The sequence below is a fragment of the Chrysochloris asiatica genome, unplaced genomic scaffold (assembly GCF_000296735.1).
Source record: "Chrysochloris asiatica unplaced genomic scaffold, ChrAsi1.0 scaffold00005, whole genome shotgun sequence".
Classification (NCBI taxonomy): domain Eukaryota; kingdom Metazoa; phylum Chordata; class Mammalia; order Afrosoricida; family Chrysochloridae; genus Chrysochloris; species Chrysochloris asiatica.
In genome coordinates this window covers 7,277,038-7,295,140 of record NW_006408523.1, presented here as the reverse complement: position 1 = coordinate 7,295,140, position 18,103 = coordinate 7,277,038, and the positions used below count along the sequence as shown (strand labels likewise).

The 18,103-nt window shown below is 47.0% G+C and overlaps 2 protein-coding genes across 2 annotated transcripts in view; both read right to left on the bottom strand.

The window, feature by feature from the left end:
- Nucleotides 1-9,343, bottom strand: part of MIPEP (mitochondrial intermediate peptidase) — a 149,051-nt gene extending 139,708 nt beyond the window's left edge. Inside the window, exons 1-4 of the mRNA XM_006831954.1 lie at nt 9,155-9,343; nt 4,935-5,108; nt 1,559-1,647; nt 161-247 (exon numbers count right to left, since the gene is read on the bottom strand). Coding sequence (XP_006832017.1) covers nt 161-247; nt 1,559-1,647; nt 4,935-5,108; nt 9,155-9,343 — 539 coding nt within the window. The remainder of the gene's footprint in view (nt 1-160; nt 248-1,558; nt 1,648-4,934; nt 5,109-9,154) is intronic.
- A 2,223-nt stretch (nt 9,344-11,566) lies between these two features.
- Nucleotides 11,567-18,103, bottom strand: part of LOC102833553 (complement C1q and tumor necrosis factor-related protein 9-like) — a 12,726-nt gene continuing 6,189 nt past the window's right edge. The window contains exons 2-3 of the mRNA XM_006831953.1: nt 13,887-13,949; nt 11,567-12,339 (exon numbers count right to left, since the gene is read on the bottom strand). Of these exons, the coding sequence (XP_006832016.1) occupies nt 11,567-12,339; nt 13,887-13,949 (836 nt within the window). The remainder of the gene's footprint in view (nt 12,340-13,886; nt 13,950-18,103) is intronic.

Here is an 18,103-nt window from a genome sequence, read left to right as displayed (position 1 = left end):
CCAGGAACGAGAGATGGGAATCCCAGAATCCCAGGAACGAGAGATGGGAATCCCAGAATCCCAGGAACGAGAGATGGGAATCCCAGAATCCCAGGTGTAGGAGACCTGCTGCCCCTCACCGCTAGAGTCACCAATACAATGAGCCCAAAGGCATACACACCTGGTTTCTGGATCCAGAGAATCTACAAGGTTTTTATCAGCTAGCAGTTTCTGTAGACTTTGATACAATTCCACATTTGTGTTCAACCTAGAAAAATCAACAAACCAAAAAAAGCACATGATTTTTTTTTTTGCACTTTCCATCAAAACAGTGGTGCTCAGTTGGAGCATACACATGCTTGGAGTCCCAACAGTCTGGGATAGGTAGTTTCCTTTGTTTCATTTGGATTCCACTTAGACACTGAACTAGGTAGGAGAGGGAAAGACACTCACCTAAGGGAGGAGTAGGGACCACTCTGGAAGAGAAGAGGGGACACGGACTCAGGAGAGGGGAGGAGAGGATGGGGTGACTAGTGATTGAACAGGCCTGGCTTTCCCTCAAAGGACGCTGACTGGTGCAGTGGGCTAAGCACTGGATTAGCCGTAAGTCTAGCAGTTCAAACCCACCAGCTGCTCCATGGGAGAGAGATGAAGTAGTCTGCTTCCATAAAGATTGTTGTTGTTAAGTGCCGTGGAGTCGGTTCCGACCCAAAGCGACGCTGTACGGGGTTTCCGAGGCTGTAAATCTTTATGGGAGCAGGAAGCCTCATCTTTCTCCTGCGGAACAGCTGGTAGTTTCGAACCGCTGACCTTGTGGTTCACAGCCTGATTCGTAACCACTACGCTAAGGAGCAGTGTGAACAAACTCGATGACAGTTGGCGTGGTTTTGTGGTTTTGTTTTGATTTTTGGCTACCACTCAGAGGCGGTTCCCATTAGCAATATGCCAAAGGCCTGTATTTCCTTTGTTTTTCTTCCCGTTCTACCCCAACACCCGGGTAAGAATGGTAGGCAGTGGTCAAAAGCACGGGCGGTGGAGTCCCAAGCCTCAGCTCCAGTCTGGCTCCATGACTACTCCGCGACCAGGCTACTGAAGCCGTCTGGGCTCTGATACAATGGTCACCTCGGGCTGCATGTGCTAACCAGAGGGACCGCTCCACGGATGTGCCAGCCAGCTCTTGGCCAGACCTAGCACCCACCTCAGCCCAAGTTGGAGGCTGCTGTCACTGCCCTCGAACTGTCTAAAACCCTAGTACCCTCCAGGGCTGAAGCATGAGCAGTCTAACACAATCTGCTTCCTGTAGGTCAGGGCAAGGTTCTCCAAACCATCTGCCACTTCCTCTTCAGACTTCCCAGGTGCATGTCCGCTGTGTGGCCAACACCACGTTCCACGCTGTGTTATCTCCTTCAAGCCCCACAGTAATCCTAAAAGGCAGATCCCTTCATTATCCCACTTACAGATGAGAAACTGAGAGAAGAGAAAGAACTAGCCCAGGACTCCGTTCCACACCCTCACACACCACCTCTGGGGGCAAACGCTCAACCATGCCACCTGGAGTGGAGAAGGGCACCCCACGTACTTTTCCACCACGGTGCCGATGCTTCGACAGGCTTCTTCAGCAGCCCCTCGGAACGCGGGGTCAGGGTGGGCAATTTTCACAAAATCAGCCTGGAAAAGGGGGAAGACAGAACCAGAGGGCACGTGATGGAAGGAAGATTGTCTTGCAGGACCGGAGAGTTCAAAGAACGACCTGAGCTTTCAAAAGGACGTTGGGCTTCACGTCAGAGTTTCCATTACTGGGAGCCCCTAAATTCATCAAGCGGCCCAGATCACTTCTTTCTCAACAGTGAACTCTCTCATTCAAACTCGGCGCCAAATTTGTTTCACTCCAAATGAAACACCTTCACTAACGTCATGTGACAAATTCTGCACCTTCCTTCGAATGTAAACACGAAGAATTCTTTTGAAGGCTATCATTCCAGAAAAGCAGATTTGATTTCAGATTGTATCAGATACTCTCAAACTTTCCAAGCAAAATTGTTTTTAACATGGTTCTCACATCTTAACCTGGCACCAAAGAAAAACTCTAAAAAAAAAAAAATTCAATGTTCTCCCATGTTAGACTATCACTGAATTCACAACGAAAACTTGAAAAACAAAACAAAATCAATACATGGTACAAAAGCGGGGCTTTAAAACGTTCATGAAAAAATGGAATCTAAAGTAATGGAATCTTTTCGACAAACTTTCTGAAGTCCCCTCAGGTAGTCTCAAGACTAGTTTAACTATAGTCTAGTCTTTGTGCAGGAAAAAAGGGCTTATTCTTTCTTGATTGCCATTGTAGTAAAATATGGTGTGGTGCTGTGGGCTAATGCGTCAGATTGCAAAGTTGTTTGAACTGCAAGGTCGGTGGTCCAAGCTCATCAGCTCCTGTTGGACACCCTATACAGGGTCACAACCAACTCGACAGCACTTAACAACAACATTACTAACGTAAACCTGACCACCACCATCATTACTACAGTAAACCTGACCACCACCACCATTACTGCTGTAACACTGACCACCTGGTGGTGCTATAGGACAAGCACAGGACTGCTGACTTCAAAGTCAGCTGTTTCAACCCAGTCACTTGGCAATAGAAAGTCGAGGCTGTCTGTTGCCATAAAGGTTTGCAACCTCGGACACCCTGCGCAGGTTCACTATGAGTTGGAATCAACTCAGTGGCAGTGGGTTTTTTGGGATTTTTTTTAAGATGACTTAAAAATAAAAATTAAATCATATATAGACTAGGCTTTAGTTTTCATTTTATGGCAATATGAGGGGACTTCAAAAAGTTCATGGAAAAGTTGAATGAAAAGATATGGGATTTTTCCACAAACTTTCCGAAAGCTCCCAAGAAAGGGCAAAAATGTATATTCTTCATTCTCCAGGAATACAACATGTGTGCATAAAACTTATGAAATAAAATCACCACATGGTAAGACTTCGTAATTTCAGTATCAAATTGCTTTCATTTCAAAAACATTTAAATCTATAGTCTGCTAAAATATTTGTCAACAGCAATGACAAGATGACATCACTGTTGTTGTTGTGAAGTGCTGTCGAGTCGGTTCTGACTCACAGCGACACTGCACAGTTTCTGAGGGTTTGAACCATTGACTTCCAGTTAGCAGTCCAGTGCTTATCCTACAGCACCACACGATGACTCCTAGCACCTGAAGAATGAGCTATGCAAAACTTCCAGAATATTTTTTATATGACTCACCTACATGTTGCAGAATCTATAATCAACATTAACTTTCAAAATGCTAGAGCCCGTATTTTTACACAAATACTACGCACCTTCTACATCTGTTGGCCAAGTGTTTCCTCCCTGCCTTCCCCCAGGTATTTTCCTAGTAGCTATGCCAACTTTTTAACATGTTATGGCAAAAAAAAAATTAGCATAGTGCTTTTTGCAAAAATACCTGAGGGGTGAGGGGGTGGGACTGATTGGTTGGCAAACAGATGTAGAAAGTGCGTGTCATTTGCCAACAGGAACTATTTCAAAAGCTCGTTCGTATGATGAGAGAGCATCATATAACAACTGTATTAAAGAAAACAAAATGAGTGTTTTATCACTTTTCTGAGAGATGGGAAGCGAACGAACTTGCTTACATCCCCCGGTGAGGTTTCATCTGTCTGAGTACTTAGTCCACAGTCTCCGCCATCTCCGGGCGAAGGACAGTGACGGAGAGTGTGGGCTCCACAGCCAGCTGCTGGCTTCAGAGCCAGCCCCCCACTTAAAGGCAGGGTGGCCTCTGGACCTCACTGCACCCTCTGAGCCTGTCTTCCCTCATCGGAAAAGGGAGAGGTGTTGAGAAGGTGAGATGGGTCAATCCAGGCCTGCTCCTGCCTAGTCGGTTCGCAATAAAAGGTGACGGCTCGAACAGAAACTCCAGGAAGCCGGAGTTGTCTGTCATATTCAGGACTGCCTTCTTCCTGGTGTGGAGAACACACAGTGCCTGGCACATAGTAGGGGCTCACTACTGGGTGAATGGAAGAAGGGAAGAACTCTACAGTCCAATGCCAAGCAGGGAGGAACAGGAAGAATCAGTGTTTGGCCAACTCACCACCTTCGCAGACACCAGCAACCATGATATAGACCGCTCTGCATCCAAATTAACTCAAGGGCAGCAGGTTGGGTGGAGAGAAAACCATGGTTTCGATCTGGGCAATGAGTTTTTTAATTGGTGAAGAGAACTAGGTCCATTTCAACTTAAAAATGTATCTATAAAAAAGTTCTTCAATAGAACATAACATAATCGTTCTGATGCTAAAACCTGACTTTCATCAGAAAATGTATTACTAAAAAGGGTGCTAAAAAGTGCCTTTTCTTCAGAAGAATTTTACTGTTGTTCATGTTGTTGTTATGTGCCGTGGAGTCAGTTCCGACTCATAGCAACCCTGTACAGGGTTTCCGAGGCTGTAAATCTTTATGGAACAGAAAGCCTCATCTTTCTCCCACGGAATAGCTGGTAGTGTTGAACTACTGACCTGCAGTTCGTAGCCCTACTCGTAGCCACTACGCTACCAGAGCGCCTTTGTTTTTGTTAAGTACCATCAAGTCAGTTTCTACCCATAGTGACCTTGTATAGGGTTTCTGAGGCTGTACGTTTTTGTGGGAGCAGATAGCCTCATCTTCTCCCACAGTTTTATGGGGCATGTCAGGTAAAATGTTCCTACTAGAACTTTGGGAGAAGCTTCCATAAAGGAAGAATCCCGATGAGATGAGTAACCCCTCATGTTACAGGGCAAACTCTGAGTCCTAAACATTGCCTTTTCCTCTATGTGGCTCCCCTTCCTGATCACATACTAATCGCTGTGTTACCAAATTATACCAAACAGGATGGGAGTAGCTCGATTTGTAATTGCTTCAAAGGTGGTCTCGAGTCTTAGGCGCAGCTCCTTACCAAGTCGGCCACTCTGCACAGGGAATCGGAGAGCTCGTCAAAGATGAGCACCGTCTGCGGGCCTGGCGCCGTCCGGCTCGCTAGCTCCAAGAGCGATTCCGTTTTCCTCAAAGCCTTTTCTTGTGCCACATGGAATCCTTCCGGGGTGCTGAGCTCAGGAACTCCAAAAAGGCCCTAACATGCAAAGAAGATTTCCAGTTGGCAATCAGAGACTCAGATTCATGGTACCATTCAATAGAAACACTTCTGACACAGAAAACCTTGTTTCCGTCACCTGTGATCACAGACAAGGCTCCCGGCTTCCCTACCTGACTCCACATCAATGAGACTTATCAACCACGCTTCAGGAATGTTAAATTTTATTCAATTTGCAATTATTTCATCAGAGGTAAAAAAAACAAAAAAACAAAATAGGATGGCATGAGTTTAAATTCCATCTCAGTCACTTAGTACTACAGGATCTAACTCACAAGGCAGGTAACAAAATGAAATCACTGCCACGGAGTCAGTTCTGCTCCCCAGGGTTTCTGAGACTGTAAATCTTTATAGAGGCAAACAACCTCATAGCTCTCCAGAGGGGTGGCTGGTGGGTTTGAACCACTGATCTTGTGGTTAGGACCCTAACACCTGACAGCACCACCATGGCTCCTTATAGACCCCTGGTTGTGGTGGTGGTGGTGTGCCGTGGAGTCGGTTCTGACTCACAGCGACCGTGTATAGGGTTCCCGAGGCTGTAAATCTTTACGGGACCAGAAAGCCTCATCTTTCTCCCACAGAACAGCTGGTAGTTTCAAATTGCTGACCTTGAGGTTCACAGTCGGACTCATAACTAGGACGCCCTGGAAAACATTAAACGAGATATATCCACCCACGGCGACTTTATTTAGGTGTCCCAAAGATGCAAATGTTTATGTGAGCAGAAAGTCTGATTTTTCTCCTGAGGAGTGGCTGCTGGGTTTGGACTGTCAATCTTGTTAGCAGTCCAGTGCCTATCCTACACCACCAGGTACATCTCTACATGAGATGAAACACGTCAACAAACCCTAACAATGCCTGGCACACGAAGTTTAATAGATGCCGGAGTCCTGGTGTGGTTTCATGCGCTGGACTGCAAATTCGCTTTGGCTGCAAGGTTGATGGTTCAAGCTCACCAGCTGCTCCTCAGATATCCTATACCGGGTCGCTGTAGGTAGGAACCGACAAGAGAGCACTTAATAACAACATAATCATTATTAGGTATGAAATGGTGGCTGTTGCCTTGAAGGCAGAGGGCAGAGAGATATAGGGCGCTCTGTTTTCATTAGATACACCTGGGATGGTAGTATGAGGGGAGCCTCAAAGAGTTTGTGGGAAAATTCCATTATCTTCTAATTCCATTTTTCCACCAACTTTCTGAAGTTACCCCACACATACTTCAGAGCATGGATACAGGTCCTTAGCTAGAAATGTATCCAAGGACTCACGACCATGTCTAGCATACAATAAAGTCTCAGCATTGTTGGTAAGCGCTGTTGAATTGGTTCCAACTCATAGTGATCTAGTCTAGGGTTTCCAAGGTTGTAAACCTTTACCGCATGCAGAAAGCCTCATCTTTCTCCCCACTGCTGGCCTTATGGTTCACAGTCCAGTGTTTACCCTAGTACCACCAGCACCCCTAGGTACACAGGACCAGCTGTTCAACAATGGTAAGCTCCGGGTGACGTGTTCTTTATCAAGTGTACAAATCTTGTTAGTTGTCATTCAGTTGATTCCAGCTCAAGGTGGTCCCAAGTATGAAGGACTAGAACTGTCCCCAGGGCTGTGTTGGCACTCTACGGGAGCACTGTGACTTTGTACGTATGTTAAGCACTGGACTGCAAAGCACAATGTCAGTTCAAGCAGATAGCCAGCAGCTGCTCCACAGGAGAAAGATAAAGCTCTCTGTTCCTGCAAAGATTACCAGCCATGAGAAGCCTAGACAAGGTCACAATGAGTCGGAACTGACTCGATGGCACATACAAGAATCAGTATCAAAGACAGATCACCACCGGGTCTTTCCTTTTCCAGTGTTACTAGGTGGGTTTGAACCACCAACATTTTGACTAGCAGTCAAGCGCAAACCATTTCTGCCATCCAAGAGCCTTAAGAAAGATTTCAACAAATGAAACCAAGTCACAGGCAGGAACTGGCAGCCAATTCAGTGTTTCCGTGTCTTCATAAAGACGGGTGGGGGTTGGGGGGAAAAATCCCTCCATCTAATGAGGAAGACTATTTCCTAAGGCCAGGAGGCTCATGGAAAAACTCCGTTCTCTTTTCATTCCATTTCATTCCTGCTTGTATCAACTCAAACACTTAGTATGCACCTCCTGCAGACTCCGTCATGAACTATGGACCTTTCACAGGGTTTCTTGCTTAAATTATGGAGCAGGGATGCTCATTTTCATTTTGCTGTTAAGGTGACACACTTGCAGAAATTGAAAAACAAGCTGAGATTACCAACAGACAGTGAGAGAGGTGGAGCGGCACCTACTCTACATCTATCATCTGTGTTTTTTCACGTATCAAGATCGGAAATTGTCTGCTTAAAAGTCTTCTCTGCTTGTGATGTAAAAGGTTAACATTCTCGAGGGCTAACCCAAAGGCCAGTAATTCCATTTTACCCAGAAGTGCCCCAGAAGAAAGACCTGGTAATAAGTTTCCAAGAAAGCAATCCATCCAAACCTTATGGAGTTCAGCTCGAGGCTGATGCGGCTGGACCCACCCTACATGGGACTCGACCCCACACCTGGTGGTTGGTATTTAGACAGCAAACTTCTCCAGGCAGTTTGCCAGTCATCTTTGTTAACCACTTAGTCTCAATGTGCTACCTAATAAACCAAAACACCAAACCCACTACTATCAAGTGGATTCGAACTCACAGCGACCCTGTATAGGGTTTCCGAGGTTGTAAATCTTTATGGGAGCATATAGCCTCTTTTAAGGAGCTCTGGTAGCGTAGTGGTTATGAATCGGGCTGCTAACCTCAAGGTCGGCAGTTCGAAACTACCAGCGGTTCCGAGGGAGAAAGATGAGGCGTTCTGCTCCCATAAAGATTTATAGCCTCGGAAATCCTGTGTAGGGTCATTATGATTCCGAACCGACTCCACGGTACTTAACAACAACAGCGTCCCTTCTCCCACAGAGCAGCTGGTGGGTTTGAAGCGACAACCTGTACTTATCCTACAGTGACAGCAGGACTCTTTGTAGTATCTAATACATGGAGGGAATTCAGTAAAATAAACTAATGGAGACACTGGAATTTTTAGGCATGCGTTTTCCGGATTGCCAACAAGTAAAAGGTTACGCCTGATCCACCCTACTGCTTGTGCCAGATGGGATCCGTGAAGTTAACCTGTTTGCAAACTACACTGAAGTGAAGAACATATATGAAGGAGAGCTGGAGGCACAATAAAACTGATCTTTAAATTTGATCCTATAAATGATTTAATTAATTCAAACACTGACGATTTCCACTACCCCCGCACTGCTACTGGTCTCCTGGTACAGTGCTGTAGGACCAGCGCTAGCCTGCTAATCACAAGGTCAGCAGTGCAAACCCACCAGCAGCTCCTCAGAAACCCTACAGCGTCCCTATGAGTCAAACCTGACTTGACTTGAGGACAGCACTTCACAACGCTGCTCCTGGGGCACTTAGTTACAGGTCACCAGCCAGTTAGAAGGAAGAGGATGAGGCTGTCTCCTCCTCTAAGGCTTGACAGTCTGGAAACCCTATGGAGCAGTTCTACTCTACCCTATACAGTGGCTAAATGTCGGAACCCACTCGATGGCAGTGGGCTTCAGAAACAGTTTTGTATTTTAAAAGAAAACAAGAACAGACTCTGAAAAAAAGAAATGAAAGAGTTATGAAATACCAGGTTTCAGTGGAATTGCTTTTACACCACTGAAGGCAAATGTCTTCTTGCAAAAAGACAGATTTAATACTGATGTGAAACCACCGGGCAAGTGTACGCAAAAGTTGGGGGGGGGGGGGAACGTTTAAGCTCACGCAGCGACCCGAGGCGCATGCGGAAGCAGGTCGTGGTGCCCACAGTTTAGGCAGGGATCTCTGCCCGGTTCCCCTTAGCCACACCCGGAGGTGACAGGCGAGGACAGCACAGCACACGTGGACACGCTGCACACACAAGCCCGCTGGGAATTCCGCTGGCCCGGGATGACCGGGGACGCCCTCCCGCGCCGCTCACCCGGCGCTCGCCGAACAAGTCCAGACTGTAGCCCTGGGGTTGGACATTGAAGGCGGCGCCCACCGGAGACCAGCTGGTGCTGACCCCTCGGGCCCGGATGCCAGCGAGGAGGCCGCCCCGCGAGGCGTGCAACCATTGCAAAGCTGCTGTCCCGGCTCCGATCCCGCAGAACTTCCCGGCGCAGAGCATCTTGTCGCCGGCCCGCGCCGCAGCTCCCACCAGAAGCGGGCTCCGCGTTTCCAAGGCAGCGGCCCACGCTGAGACACGTGATGACTCGCGCTTCTGGGTCGGGGAATGCGTCCCTTAGGACGTGGGCACGTCGACGCGCCGAGGGCAAGAGTGTCCTCTGCCGCTGTCTCAGCAACAGCTATTCCTGCAGCGCCATCGTGTGCTTGGAGTAGGAAATGACTCTTCTGAGCCCGGTACTGTGTAAGTGGACAGGACCAGCCAAGTCAGACCTGTTCGAATTCCCCTAAGGAGAGAGTAGTTAGAGAAGGGAGCCATCGAACCCAGGTTAAATGCATGCTTCAATGAATCAATCTCCACTCTGAAAAATGGCTTAAATTTAATATATGTGTGTGACTGCATGTCAGCGTTATAGTTGCATGAAATCAGGTAAATTAACTCACTGGATTCATTATCACAAACTTATTATCAACAGAGAAAAAGAGTCTTCTTGGATCAACCATCAACACTCACGGAAGCAGCAGTCAAGAAATCAAACGATGTATTACATTAGGCAAATCTGCTGCACAAGACCCTTTTTAAGTGCTGAAGAGCAAAGATGTCAGCTTGAGGAGTAAGGTGCGCCTGACCCAAACCATGGTATTTTCAATAACCTCATATGCATGCGAAAGCTGGACAGTGAGTAAGGAAGACAGTAGAAGAATTCATGCTTTTGAGTTATGGTGTTGGAGGAGAATATTGGAAGTGCCTGGGCTGCCAAAAGAACCAATAGATATGCGTTGGAAAAAGTACAGCCAGAGTGCTCCTTGGAGGCCAGGATGGCCAAACTTCATGTCTCATACTCGGGACATATTGTCAGGAGGGACCAGTCGTTGGAGAAGGATATCATGTTTGGTAAGGTGGGGGGTCAGAGAAAAAGAGGAAGACCTCCAGTGAGATGGATTGGCAAAGTGGCAGCATCAATGGGCTCAAGTGTGGCAACAATGTGAGGTTGGCCCAGGAACAGGCAGTTTTTTGTTCTCTTGTGCATAGGATCGCTATGGGTCGATACTGACTCGATGGCACCTAACAACAACAACAACAATATCATCATTATCATAATTATAAAGTATGAACTGTGCTGTTATTGTTTTAGATGCATGCAGTCCATTCCATTGTGAGTCATAGCGACTCCATGTGACAGAATGGAACTGCCCCCTAAGATTCTTAGACTGTAATCTTTACAAAGGAAGACTGCCTGCCATGTGGGAGAGCAAAGGGTAAAAACAGGCGTTCGACTTCTAACTGGAAGATTGGTGATTTGAACCTACCCAGAGGTGCTGGTGGAGTCCTGGGGTGGCGTTGTGGGTTAGTGCGCCAGGCTGCAAAGCCATTTGAACTGCAAGGTCGGCAGTTCAAGCTCACCAGCTGCTCCTCGGAAACCCTATACAAGGTCGCTATGGGTCGGAATCGACTTGACGGCACTTAACAACAACAACAACAGCAGAGGGCTGATGTGGCACCTCTTTGATAATAGGAAGTCTTCCTTATGTGTCTTTGTGTAAGTCTGGCAAATGGTTGACTAAACAAAGATTTTCTGAATTGAATACAGTTAAAACCCAAGAAAGAAAATGAGCAAAATAGTCTTTAGTTTGCTGGGATGCCTCCTTGTCACCAGTTAGTCACTAAATAGAATAAACACGCTTCTTTTCTTTCTCCCTGAAACACAGCCCCCACTCTGTAGTGTCCATTCTGAATCATAGGGATGGATAGAGTAAGATAAAATAGAATTGCCCCCAAAGGCTGGCATCTTTACAGGAACCGACTGCCTCATCTGTCTTCCGTGGAGCAGCTGGTGGGTTTGAACTGCCAACCTTGAAGTCAGCAGCCCAATGCTGAACCCACTGTACCATCAGGGCTCATATGAAGCACATATGAGACAGAAACCACAGAATGGCTCCTCAGACCATTAACATGATGTGAACACATTCTTTCCAAAGCCACACCCAAGCGCAAGCGTCTTCAGAGAATGGGAATGAGAGAACGAGTAAATAAGGTAATTCTATGAGACAACACAAAGATTTTGACGTTTATTCTCAGAAAGATCGTTTCAAAAAAACCAGTCTCCTGCGCTCCCTGGTTTGATGATTGTAGCAATGAGAACGAGTAATAGAAACTCAACTGGGGATGTCTTACTGGGCTAGTCCTGGCTGGTGGCCGGGCAGGCCCAGAAACTATCTAGGTTGGTCAGGAGGTGGTGAACAGTAGGAAGCCCGTGAACGTGGTGTCATCATCCTCATCTGCAAACAAGCCATTAAACCTCTCTCCTCCAGTCACCTGCATCCACACCTCATCCCCAAGTTTCAGCTCAAGCACCACACCCCCAGATGCCTGGTCCTCAGAGCTCAGATAACCATCCTTGGTGTGTAGGACTTTCACCCCGTTTCTGACCAAAGCCACCTGCACGTTCCTGGAGAACACTGTGATGTGGTAGGTGAAGTAGTAGACCCCGGCCAGATGGCACATGAACTTCCCCGTGGCCACGTTGTAGTGGTTGAGTTCGTTGTACAGGATCCTGTCAAACTTGATGGGCAGATCTGAAGGCGGGAATTTACTTAACACTGTCAGCCCCACAGTGAAGGCACTTTTGGGCAACACGGGACTCTCGCCAATTTTCCCTTTTTCTCCTCGGTCTCCTTTCCAACCTCTCATTCCCCGGGCTCCTGGCTCACCCTGGGGACCCATGAGCCCAGTCTCTCCCTGGGGACCAGGTTTTCCAATGGGACCCACGGGGCCACGTAAGCCGGTTGGGCCTAAAGGTCCAGGGCTACCTTGTAAGCCTTCTGGCCCAAGGGGTCCCACGTCACCTTTACTTCCCTTTTGTCCTTGAGGCCCAATCTCTCCTTTGAAGCCTTTCTCTCCTGGGGGACCCACAAATCCCTTTGGCCCGTGCTTCCCTGGGGATCCTCTTGAGCCTGGTTCACCTTTGATGCCTTTAGTTTCAACGTTCCCATCTGCTCCTAAATGGAGAAAAAAGGATAAAGGGAGAGAGGGCTATGAAGCAGGACCTTGGGAAAGACAACTTTAGTTCTGAGACCAAGTAGTACACACGAAGTGTAGTGTACACATAGTGTAGTATACACGTAGTGTAGTGTACATGTAGTGTAGTATACACGTAGTGTAGTGTACACGTAGTGTAGTATACACGTAGTGTAGTGTGTTGTTGTGAAGTAGTATACACGTAGTGTAGTGTGTTGTTGTGAAGTGCCGTCGAGTCATTTCCAATCCATAGCGACTCTATGTAGGGTTACCTAGAAGCGACTGGTGAGCTTGAACCACTGACCTTCTGGTTTGTCATTGTTGTTGTTATGTGCCATGGTGTCATTTCTGACTCATAGCGACTCTGTACAGGGTTTCCGAGGCTGTAAATCTTTACAGGAGCAGAAAGCCTCATCTTTCTCCTGTAAGAAAGATTGCCCATGCAGTGGTCTACATACATGCTCATTGGCCGATTCCCCACTTCCTCCAACCACACGGGCTTGGAGGGCCAGGGTTCTAGCCACATACACCTCTGTCCCTTCTCCATAAGACTGGATAGAAATAGTGCTCAGCATCACAAAAGAAAAATCAGCTGTCGTCAAGTGGACTCTGTACCCTGGGGACCCCATGTGGGTCAGGTCAGAACTGTGCCTCAGTGGCTGATTTGAGGGAGAAGTAGATTGCTGGGCCTTACATCTGAGGTGGCCCTAGGTGAGTTTGAACTGCCAACCTTCTGGTTAGCAGTCAAATGCTTAACTGTCTATGCCACTCAGGGACTCCTAACTAATTTAGAGGGCTACTAGACTGAGTCCTGGTGTGACACTGCTGATTAATGCACAAGACTACAATGATAGTTTGGACTGCAAGGTCGGTGGTTCAAACTCACCAGCTGCTCCTCAGAAACCCTATATAGGGTCGTTATGAGTTGCAACCGACTCGATAGCACTTAACAAGACCAACAACTGTACTGAGTCAGCACATGAAAAGCATGGAGAACAATCTAGCACATACCCACTGCCATTGAGGCCATTCTGACTCGCAGTGATCCTGTAGGACAGAGATGAAGTGCTCCTCAGGGTTCCTGAGACTGTACATTGTGACGGACAGCCTCATCTGTCTCCTGGGGAGCAATTGGTGGATTTGAACTGCCAATCTCTAGGTTAGCATTCCAACACTTAACCAGAGCTCTTTATCTAGCACATGGGTCTATACATGGTCTTGATGAGTTGTAATCAACACAATGACACTTAACAACAATTGTTCAGTTTAAAGAAGACTTCAGGGAATAGTCTGATTTAAGATTTTAAAGTTGTCTTAGGGCAATCCTTTCAGGGTTTCATCCAGACGTCATGACTCCATAAAGTCTAGCGTCCATGATCATTTGAAATTTTGATGCACATTTCCCCCCTTTTGATAGAGATTCATCTTTTTCTTTGATCAAAACTTATCCTCTGTAAACATTTAGTAATTGTTAACTCATTGAAAGTTCAGAATCAGATCATGGCAATAAAGGAAAGCAATTTCTGACCTCGTTCCCCTTTCATTCCATTCAATCCATCCTTCCCTGGGCTGCCAGGATGGCCTGGTTCTCCTAGGGTGGAAAAACAGCACAAAACAAAACAAATCAGGCAAGATTTAAAATTCCAATTCTGACTTCACCAGACATTGGTCTCAATGAATGATGGATGCTGGAGCATACTGGGGGTGGTCCCCAGCCCTGTCCTACACGACCCTCCCTCACAGACATACAGATGGAAAGAGGCAGCTGTTGCTGGTTACCATTGAGACAGGACCAGTATATGGGGACTTGATGATTACCCAGATGATGTATAGCCTGGTTCTGACCACGCTTGGGGCATCGATGTGTTTGTAGCCACTGTATCCAGACACTTCATGAAGGGTTTTCCTCATTTTCATGGGTCCTCTCCTTTACCAAGACCAGGCACTGTTTCCTTCTGATGTTACTGACTCTACGACACCTAACAACTCCTTTAGGGAACATGATGATTGTTAGTTCCTGATGAAGTGCCCAAAGGTAGTGAGCTGAAGTTTCATCATCCTTACTTCTGAGGAGTAGTCTAACTTCAGTTGAATAAAAGAAGTGAATTATCAGAACAGTGGTGTGGACTTCCCAAACGTGCTGCTCCAGGATGACACTTCGGGTTCACAGAGCAACGGGCTAAGGAAGGTGCTTGGGAAACACCACGGTTGCATTGTTTTCATGCGCTGAATACGAGTTGGCTATGTGAATGTTGGAAGGACCCTGTGTCTATCACCCTTCTTTTCCTAGCTCATCACTCTCATGAGGAGTGGAACACTAGCCTCCTGTGAACCGGTAGATGACTGTGGTGCTCTGACACTATTTGAGGTGGGAAGGGGGTTCTGGAATGATCTTTCTTGCAGGAGCGGTGCCCTAGAGGAGAGTTAAATACACTGATTAAATTGACACAGGAGACCCCAATTAGGAAATCTCATACACAAACCTTCCGGTCCTTGGAGCAGGCTACCTTGAGCTCTACTTGCTATGTGATTACTGGCTTCAGTCGTGGCCAAATACAGCTTGATGCTCAGGAGCGCACAGTTCCACCCACACTCTGAATTCCTCCCCAGCAATCCCACTGACTCAGCTGTGGGGTGAGAGGGATAGGTTCTGGCCATCCTACAGTTCCTGAGACAGGACCAGCGGGGTCAGGTACATGAGTGAAGCTTGAGAGGACATTCCTTCCTGGACCCAAGCATGTCTGACTCTCTGATCCCAGCAGCAGAGCCTGGTACCCATGCTCCCACATAAGCGAGGAGGGCAAGACGTCATCTCTCTTACTCTAGACATGGCATCAGGAGGGACTGGGCACTGGAGAAGGGCATCATACTTGGTAAAGAGGAGGGTCCACAAAAAGAGGAAGACTCTGAATGAGATGGATTGGTGTAGCAGCAGCAGCAATGGGCTCAGGTGTAATGATTGTGTGGATGGTGCAGGACCGGGTAGTGTTTCCTTCTGTTGGACGGATCGTCACTATGAGTCACAGCCAACTTGACATCACCTAACAATTCTAGAGACCCCTGGAGCCTCTGATTGGAGTGACCCCTACCTGGTTTCTTCCCTTCCCTCTCTGCTTCCATCACAGAACATGCTAGAGGGAAACCTTCTCCTCTCCTTGTCTTTTGGTTATCCTGTCTAATTCCCAGGGTCTCCATTCTCTAGAGCAGTGGCCACCCAATTTCTTTAATCATGTGCCTCCGAGTACTAAGGTGTGAACTTGTGCCCCCATCTTTGTGTATGTGTGCGCTTAGAGCATGTGGTAAAATTTACTTATTACAAAGCATACACACACAGTGCTTCTATTTCTAGCTTTTCGAGAGCATAACACAAGTAGATGTCTGCACACTGATGTTCATTGCATTATTACTCACAATAGCAAAAAGACAGAGACAGCCTAAATGCCCATCAAGAGACTATGGGACTCCTCGCTCCCAACTAGAATATTCTAAAACCGAGGCTGGCTTCAGTGATGCCAACACTATAGCCCTATGAATGCCTAGTGATTTCTGAGTCTGGTAGGGCAATGGCATCCTGTTTTCTTCGTGGCTAGAGGGTACCTTATTGGAAGAAGTACAAAAAAAATACAACCAGAGCGCTCCTTAAAAGCCAGCATGGCTAGATTCATCTCACGAACTTTGGACATGTTATCAGGAAGGACCAGTACCGGGAGAAGGACATAATGCTTGGTAAAGTGGAGGGTCAGCAAAAAAGAGGAAGACCCCCAACAAGATGGATTGGCACAGTGGCAACAGCATGGGCTCAAGTGTAGCAACGATTGTAAGGTTGGCACAGAACCAGGTAGTGTTTCATTCTGTTTAGCATAAGGTCACTATGAGTCGATACCAACTCGATGGCACCTAACAATAACAGCTAACAAATGGGTGTCTTCGGAAGAGTTATGCTTGAGATATATGGGGGGAAACCATACTCAAGAGAACTGTCTGCCAAGGTAAGGACACCCCAAAAGAAAGAGACTATGCTAGAAGCTGAGGGGCATTTGGACCCTGTCTTAGCCATCTCATACGGCTGTTACAGAAATACCAACAGGGGATGGCTTTCACAAACAGAAACGTATCTCTCAAAGTTTCCGAGGCTAGAAGGCTGAATTGACAGTGTTGGCTCTAGGGGACGGCTCTCTGGGGAAAGGGCCTTGTCTCTGTTCAGCATCGGTGGGCCCGGTGCTCCTTGGAGATCTCCATGCGTCTTGGCATCAGTCTTCCCCTGGGTCTAGGAGGTTCTCAGCTCAGAGCACACAATCCGCTCCTGGCTCTTCTTCCTTGGTGGCAGTCTCTGCTCATGTCTCTCTCCTTTCATCATTCCTAGGATCAAAGGTGAAGTGGGCCATGCCCAAAGGATCTCTGCACACATCAAATCAAGGCTGGGGCCTGAGTAAGGATGTTACCTCCAACCCAAATCCCCTTACAACACACTGACTGATCACATCAGATCACCCCACGGGAGAATGATCCTCATTGCATAACTGCCAAGCCACTGAGAATCATGGCCCAGACACGCTGACACATATTTGGAGGGACACAATTCAATCCAGAATGAACCCCATTAAACAACAAATGGAGGAGGCTCACAAGGCAAGCAGTGAACACTTGTTTTGTTTTGTTTTTAATAATATTTTATTATGTTTTGGGTGAAAGTTTACATAGTCCACCAGGTTCCCACTTGACAACCAACAAATACAACTTGTTCATCGGCATTAGTTAGATTTTTTCCACAGTATGTCAGCATTCTCTTTCATTGCATTCTGGTTGCTCTGTTTCAGTACTCTAGTTTCCCTGTCCCTAACCTTCTCATTTTTGCTTTAGACTTACTGTTGAGGTTTAGAGTTACTGTTGAGTAAGTAAGTAAGATTTTTTCCACCTCTTTGCCCCTGCCCAGCCTTGTCTCTGAGTCACAGGTGTTCCTTGTGGTCAGGAAGGACAGGGGACTGCTGGGTGGAGGAATTGTGAAGATGGACATGGATGTATCTTGAGATGCATATGAGCATGCCTCACTGCTGCTCCCTGAGAAGGGTGATAGTTAAGGTTTGGGTCAACTTAGCTGGGCCTGAATTCTCAGTGCTTTGGCAGTTAAGACGTACAAAGGAGCTCTAGTAACATAGTGGTTATGAGTTGGGCTGCTAATCTCAAGGTCAGCAGTTCGAAACAACCAACTTTCTTACAGGAGAAAGATGAGGCTTTCTGCTTCTGTAAAGGTTTACAGCCTCGGAAATCCTATGCAGGGTCGCTATGTTGTTGTTGTTGTTAGGTGCCATGGAGTCGGTACCAACTCATAGCAACCCTATGCACAGCAGAACGAAACACTGCCCAATCCTGGACCACCCTATTATTGCCACACTTGTGCCCATTGATGCTGCCACTTTGACAATCCATCTTGTTGGGGGTCTTCCTCTTTTTCTCTGTCCCTCTGCCTTACCAAACATGATATCATTCTCCATTGACTGGTCCCTCCTGACAATATGTCCGAAGTATGAAAGATGAAGTTTGGCTATCCTGGCCTCCAAGGTGCACTCTGGCTGCACTTCTTCCAACACAGATCTGTTGGTTCTTTTGGTAGCCCATGGCACTTTCAATATTCTCCTCCAACACCATAACTCAAATGTGTCAATTCTTCTACAGTCTTCCTTATTCACTGTTCAGCTTTCGCATGCATGTGAGGTTATTGAAAATACCATGGCTTGGGTCAGGTGC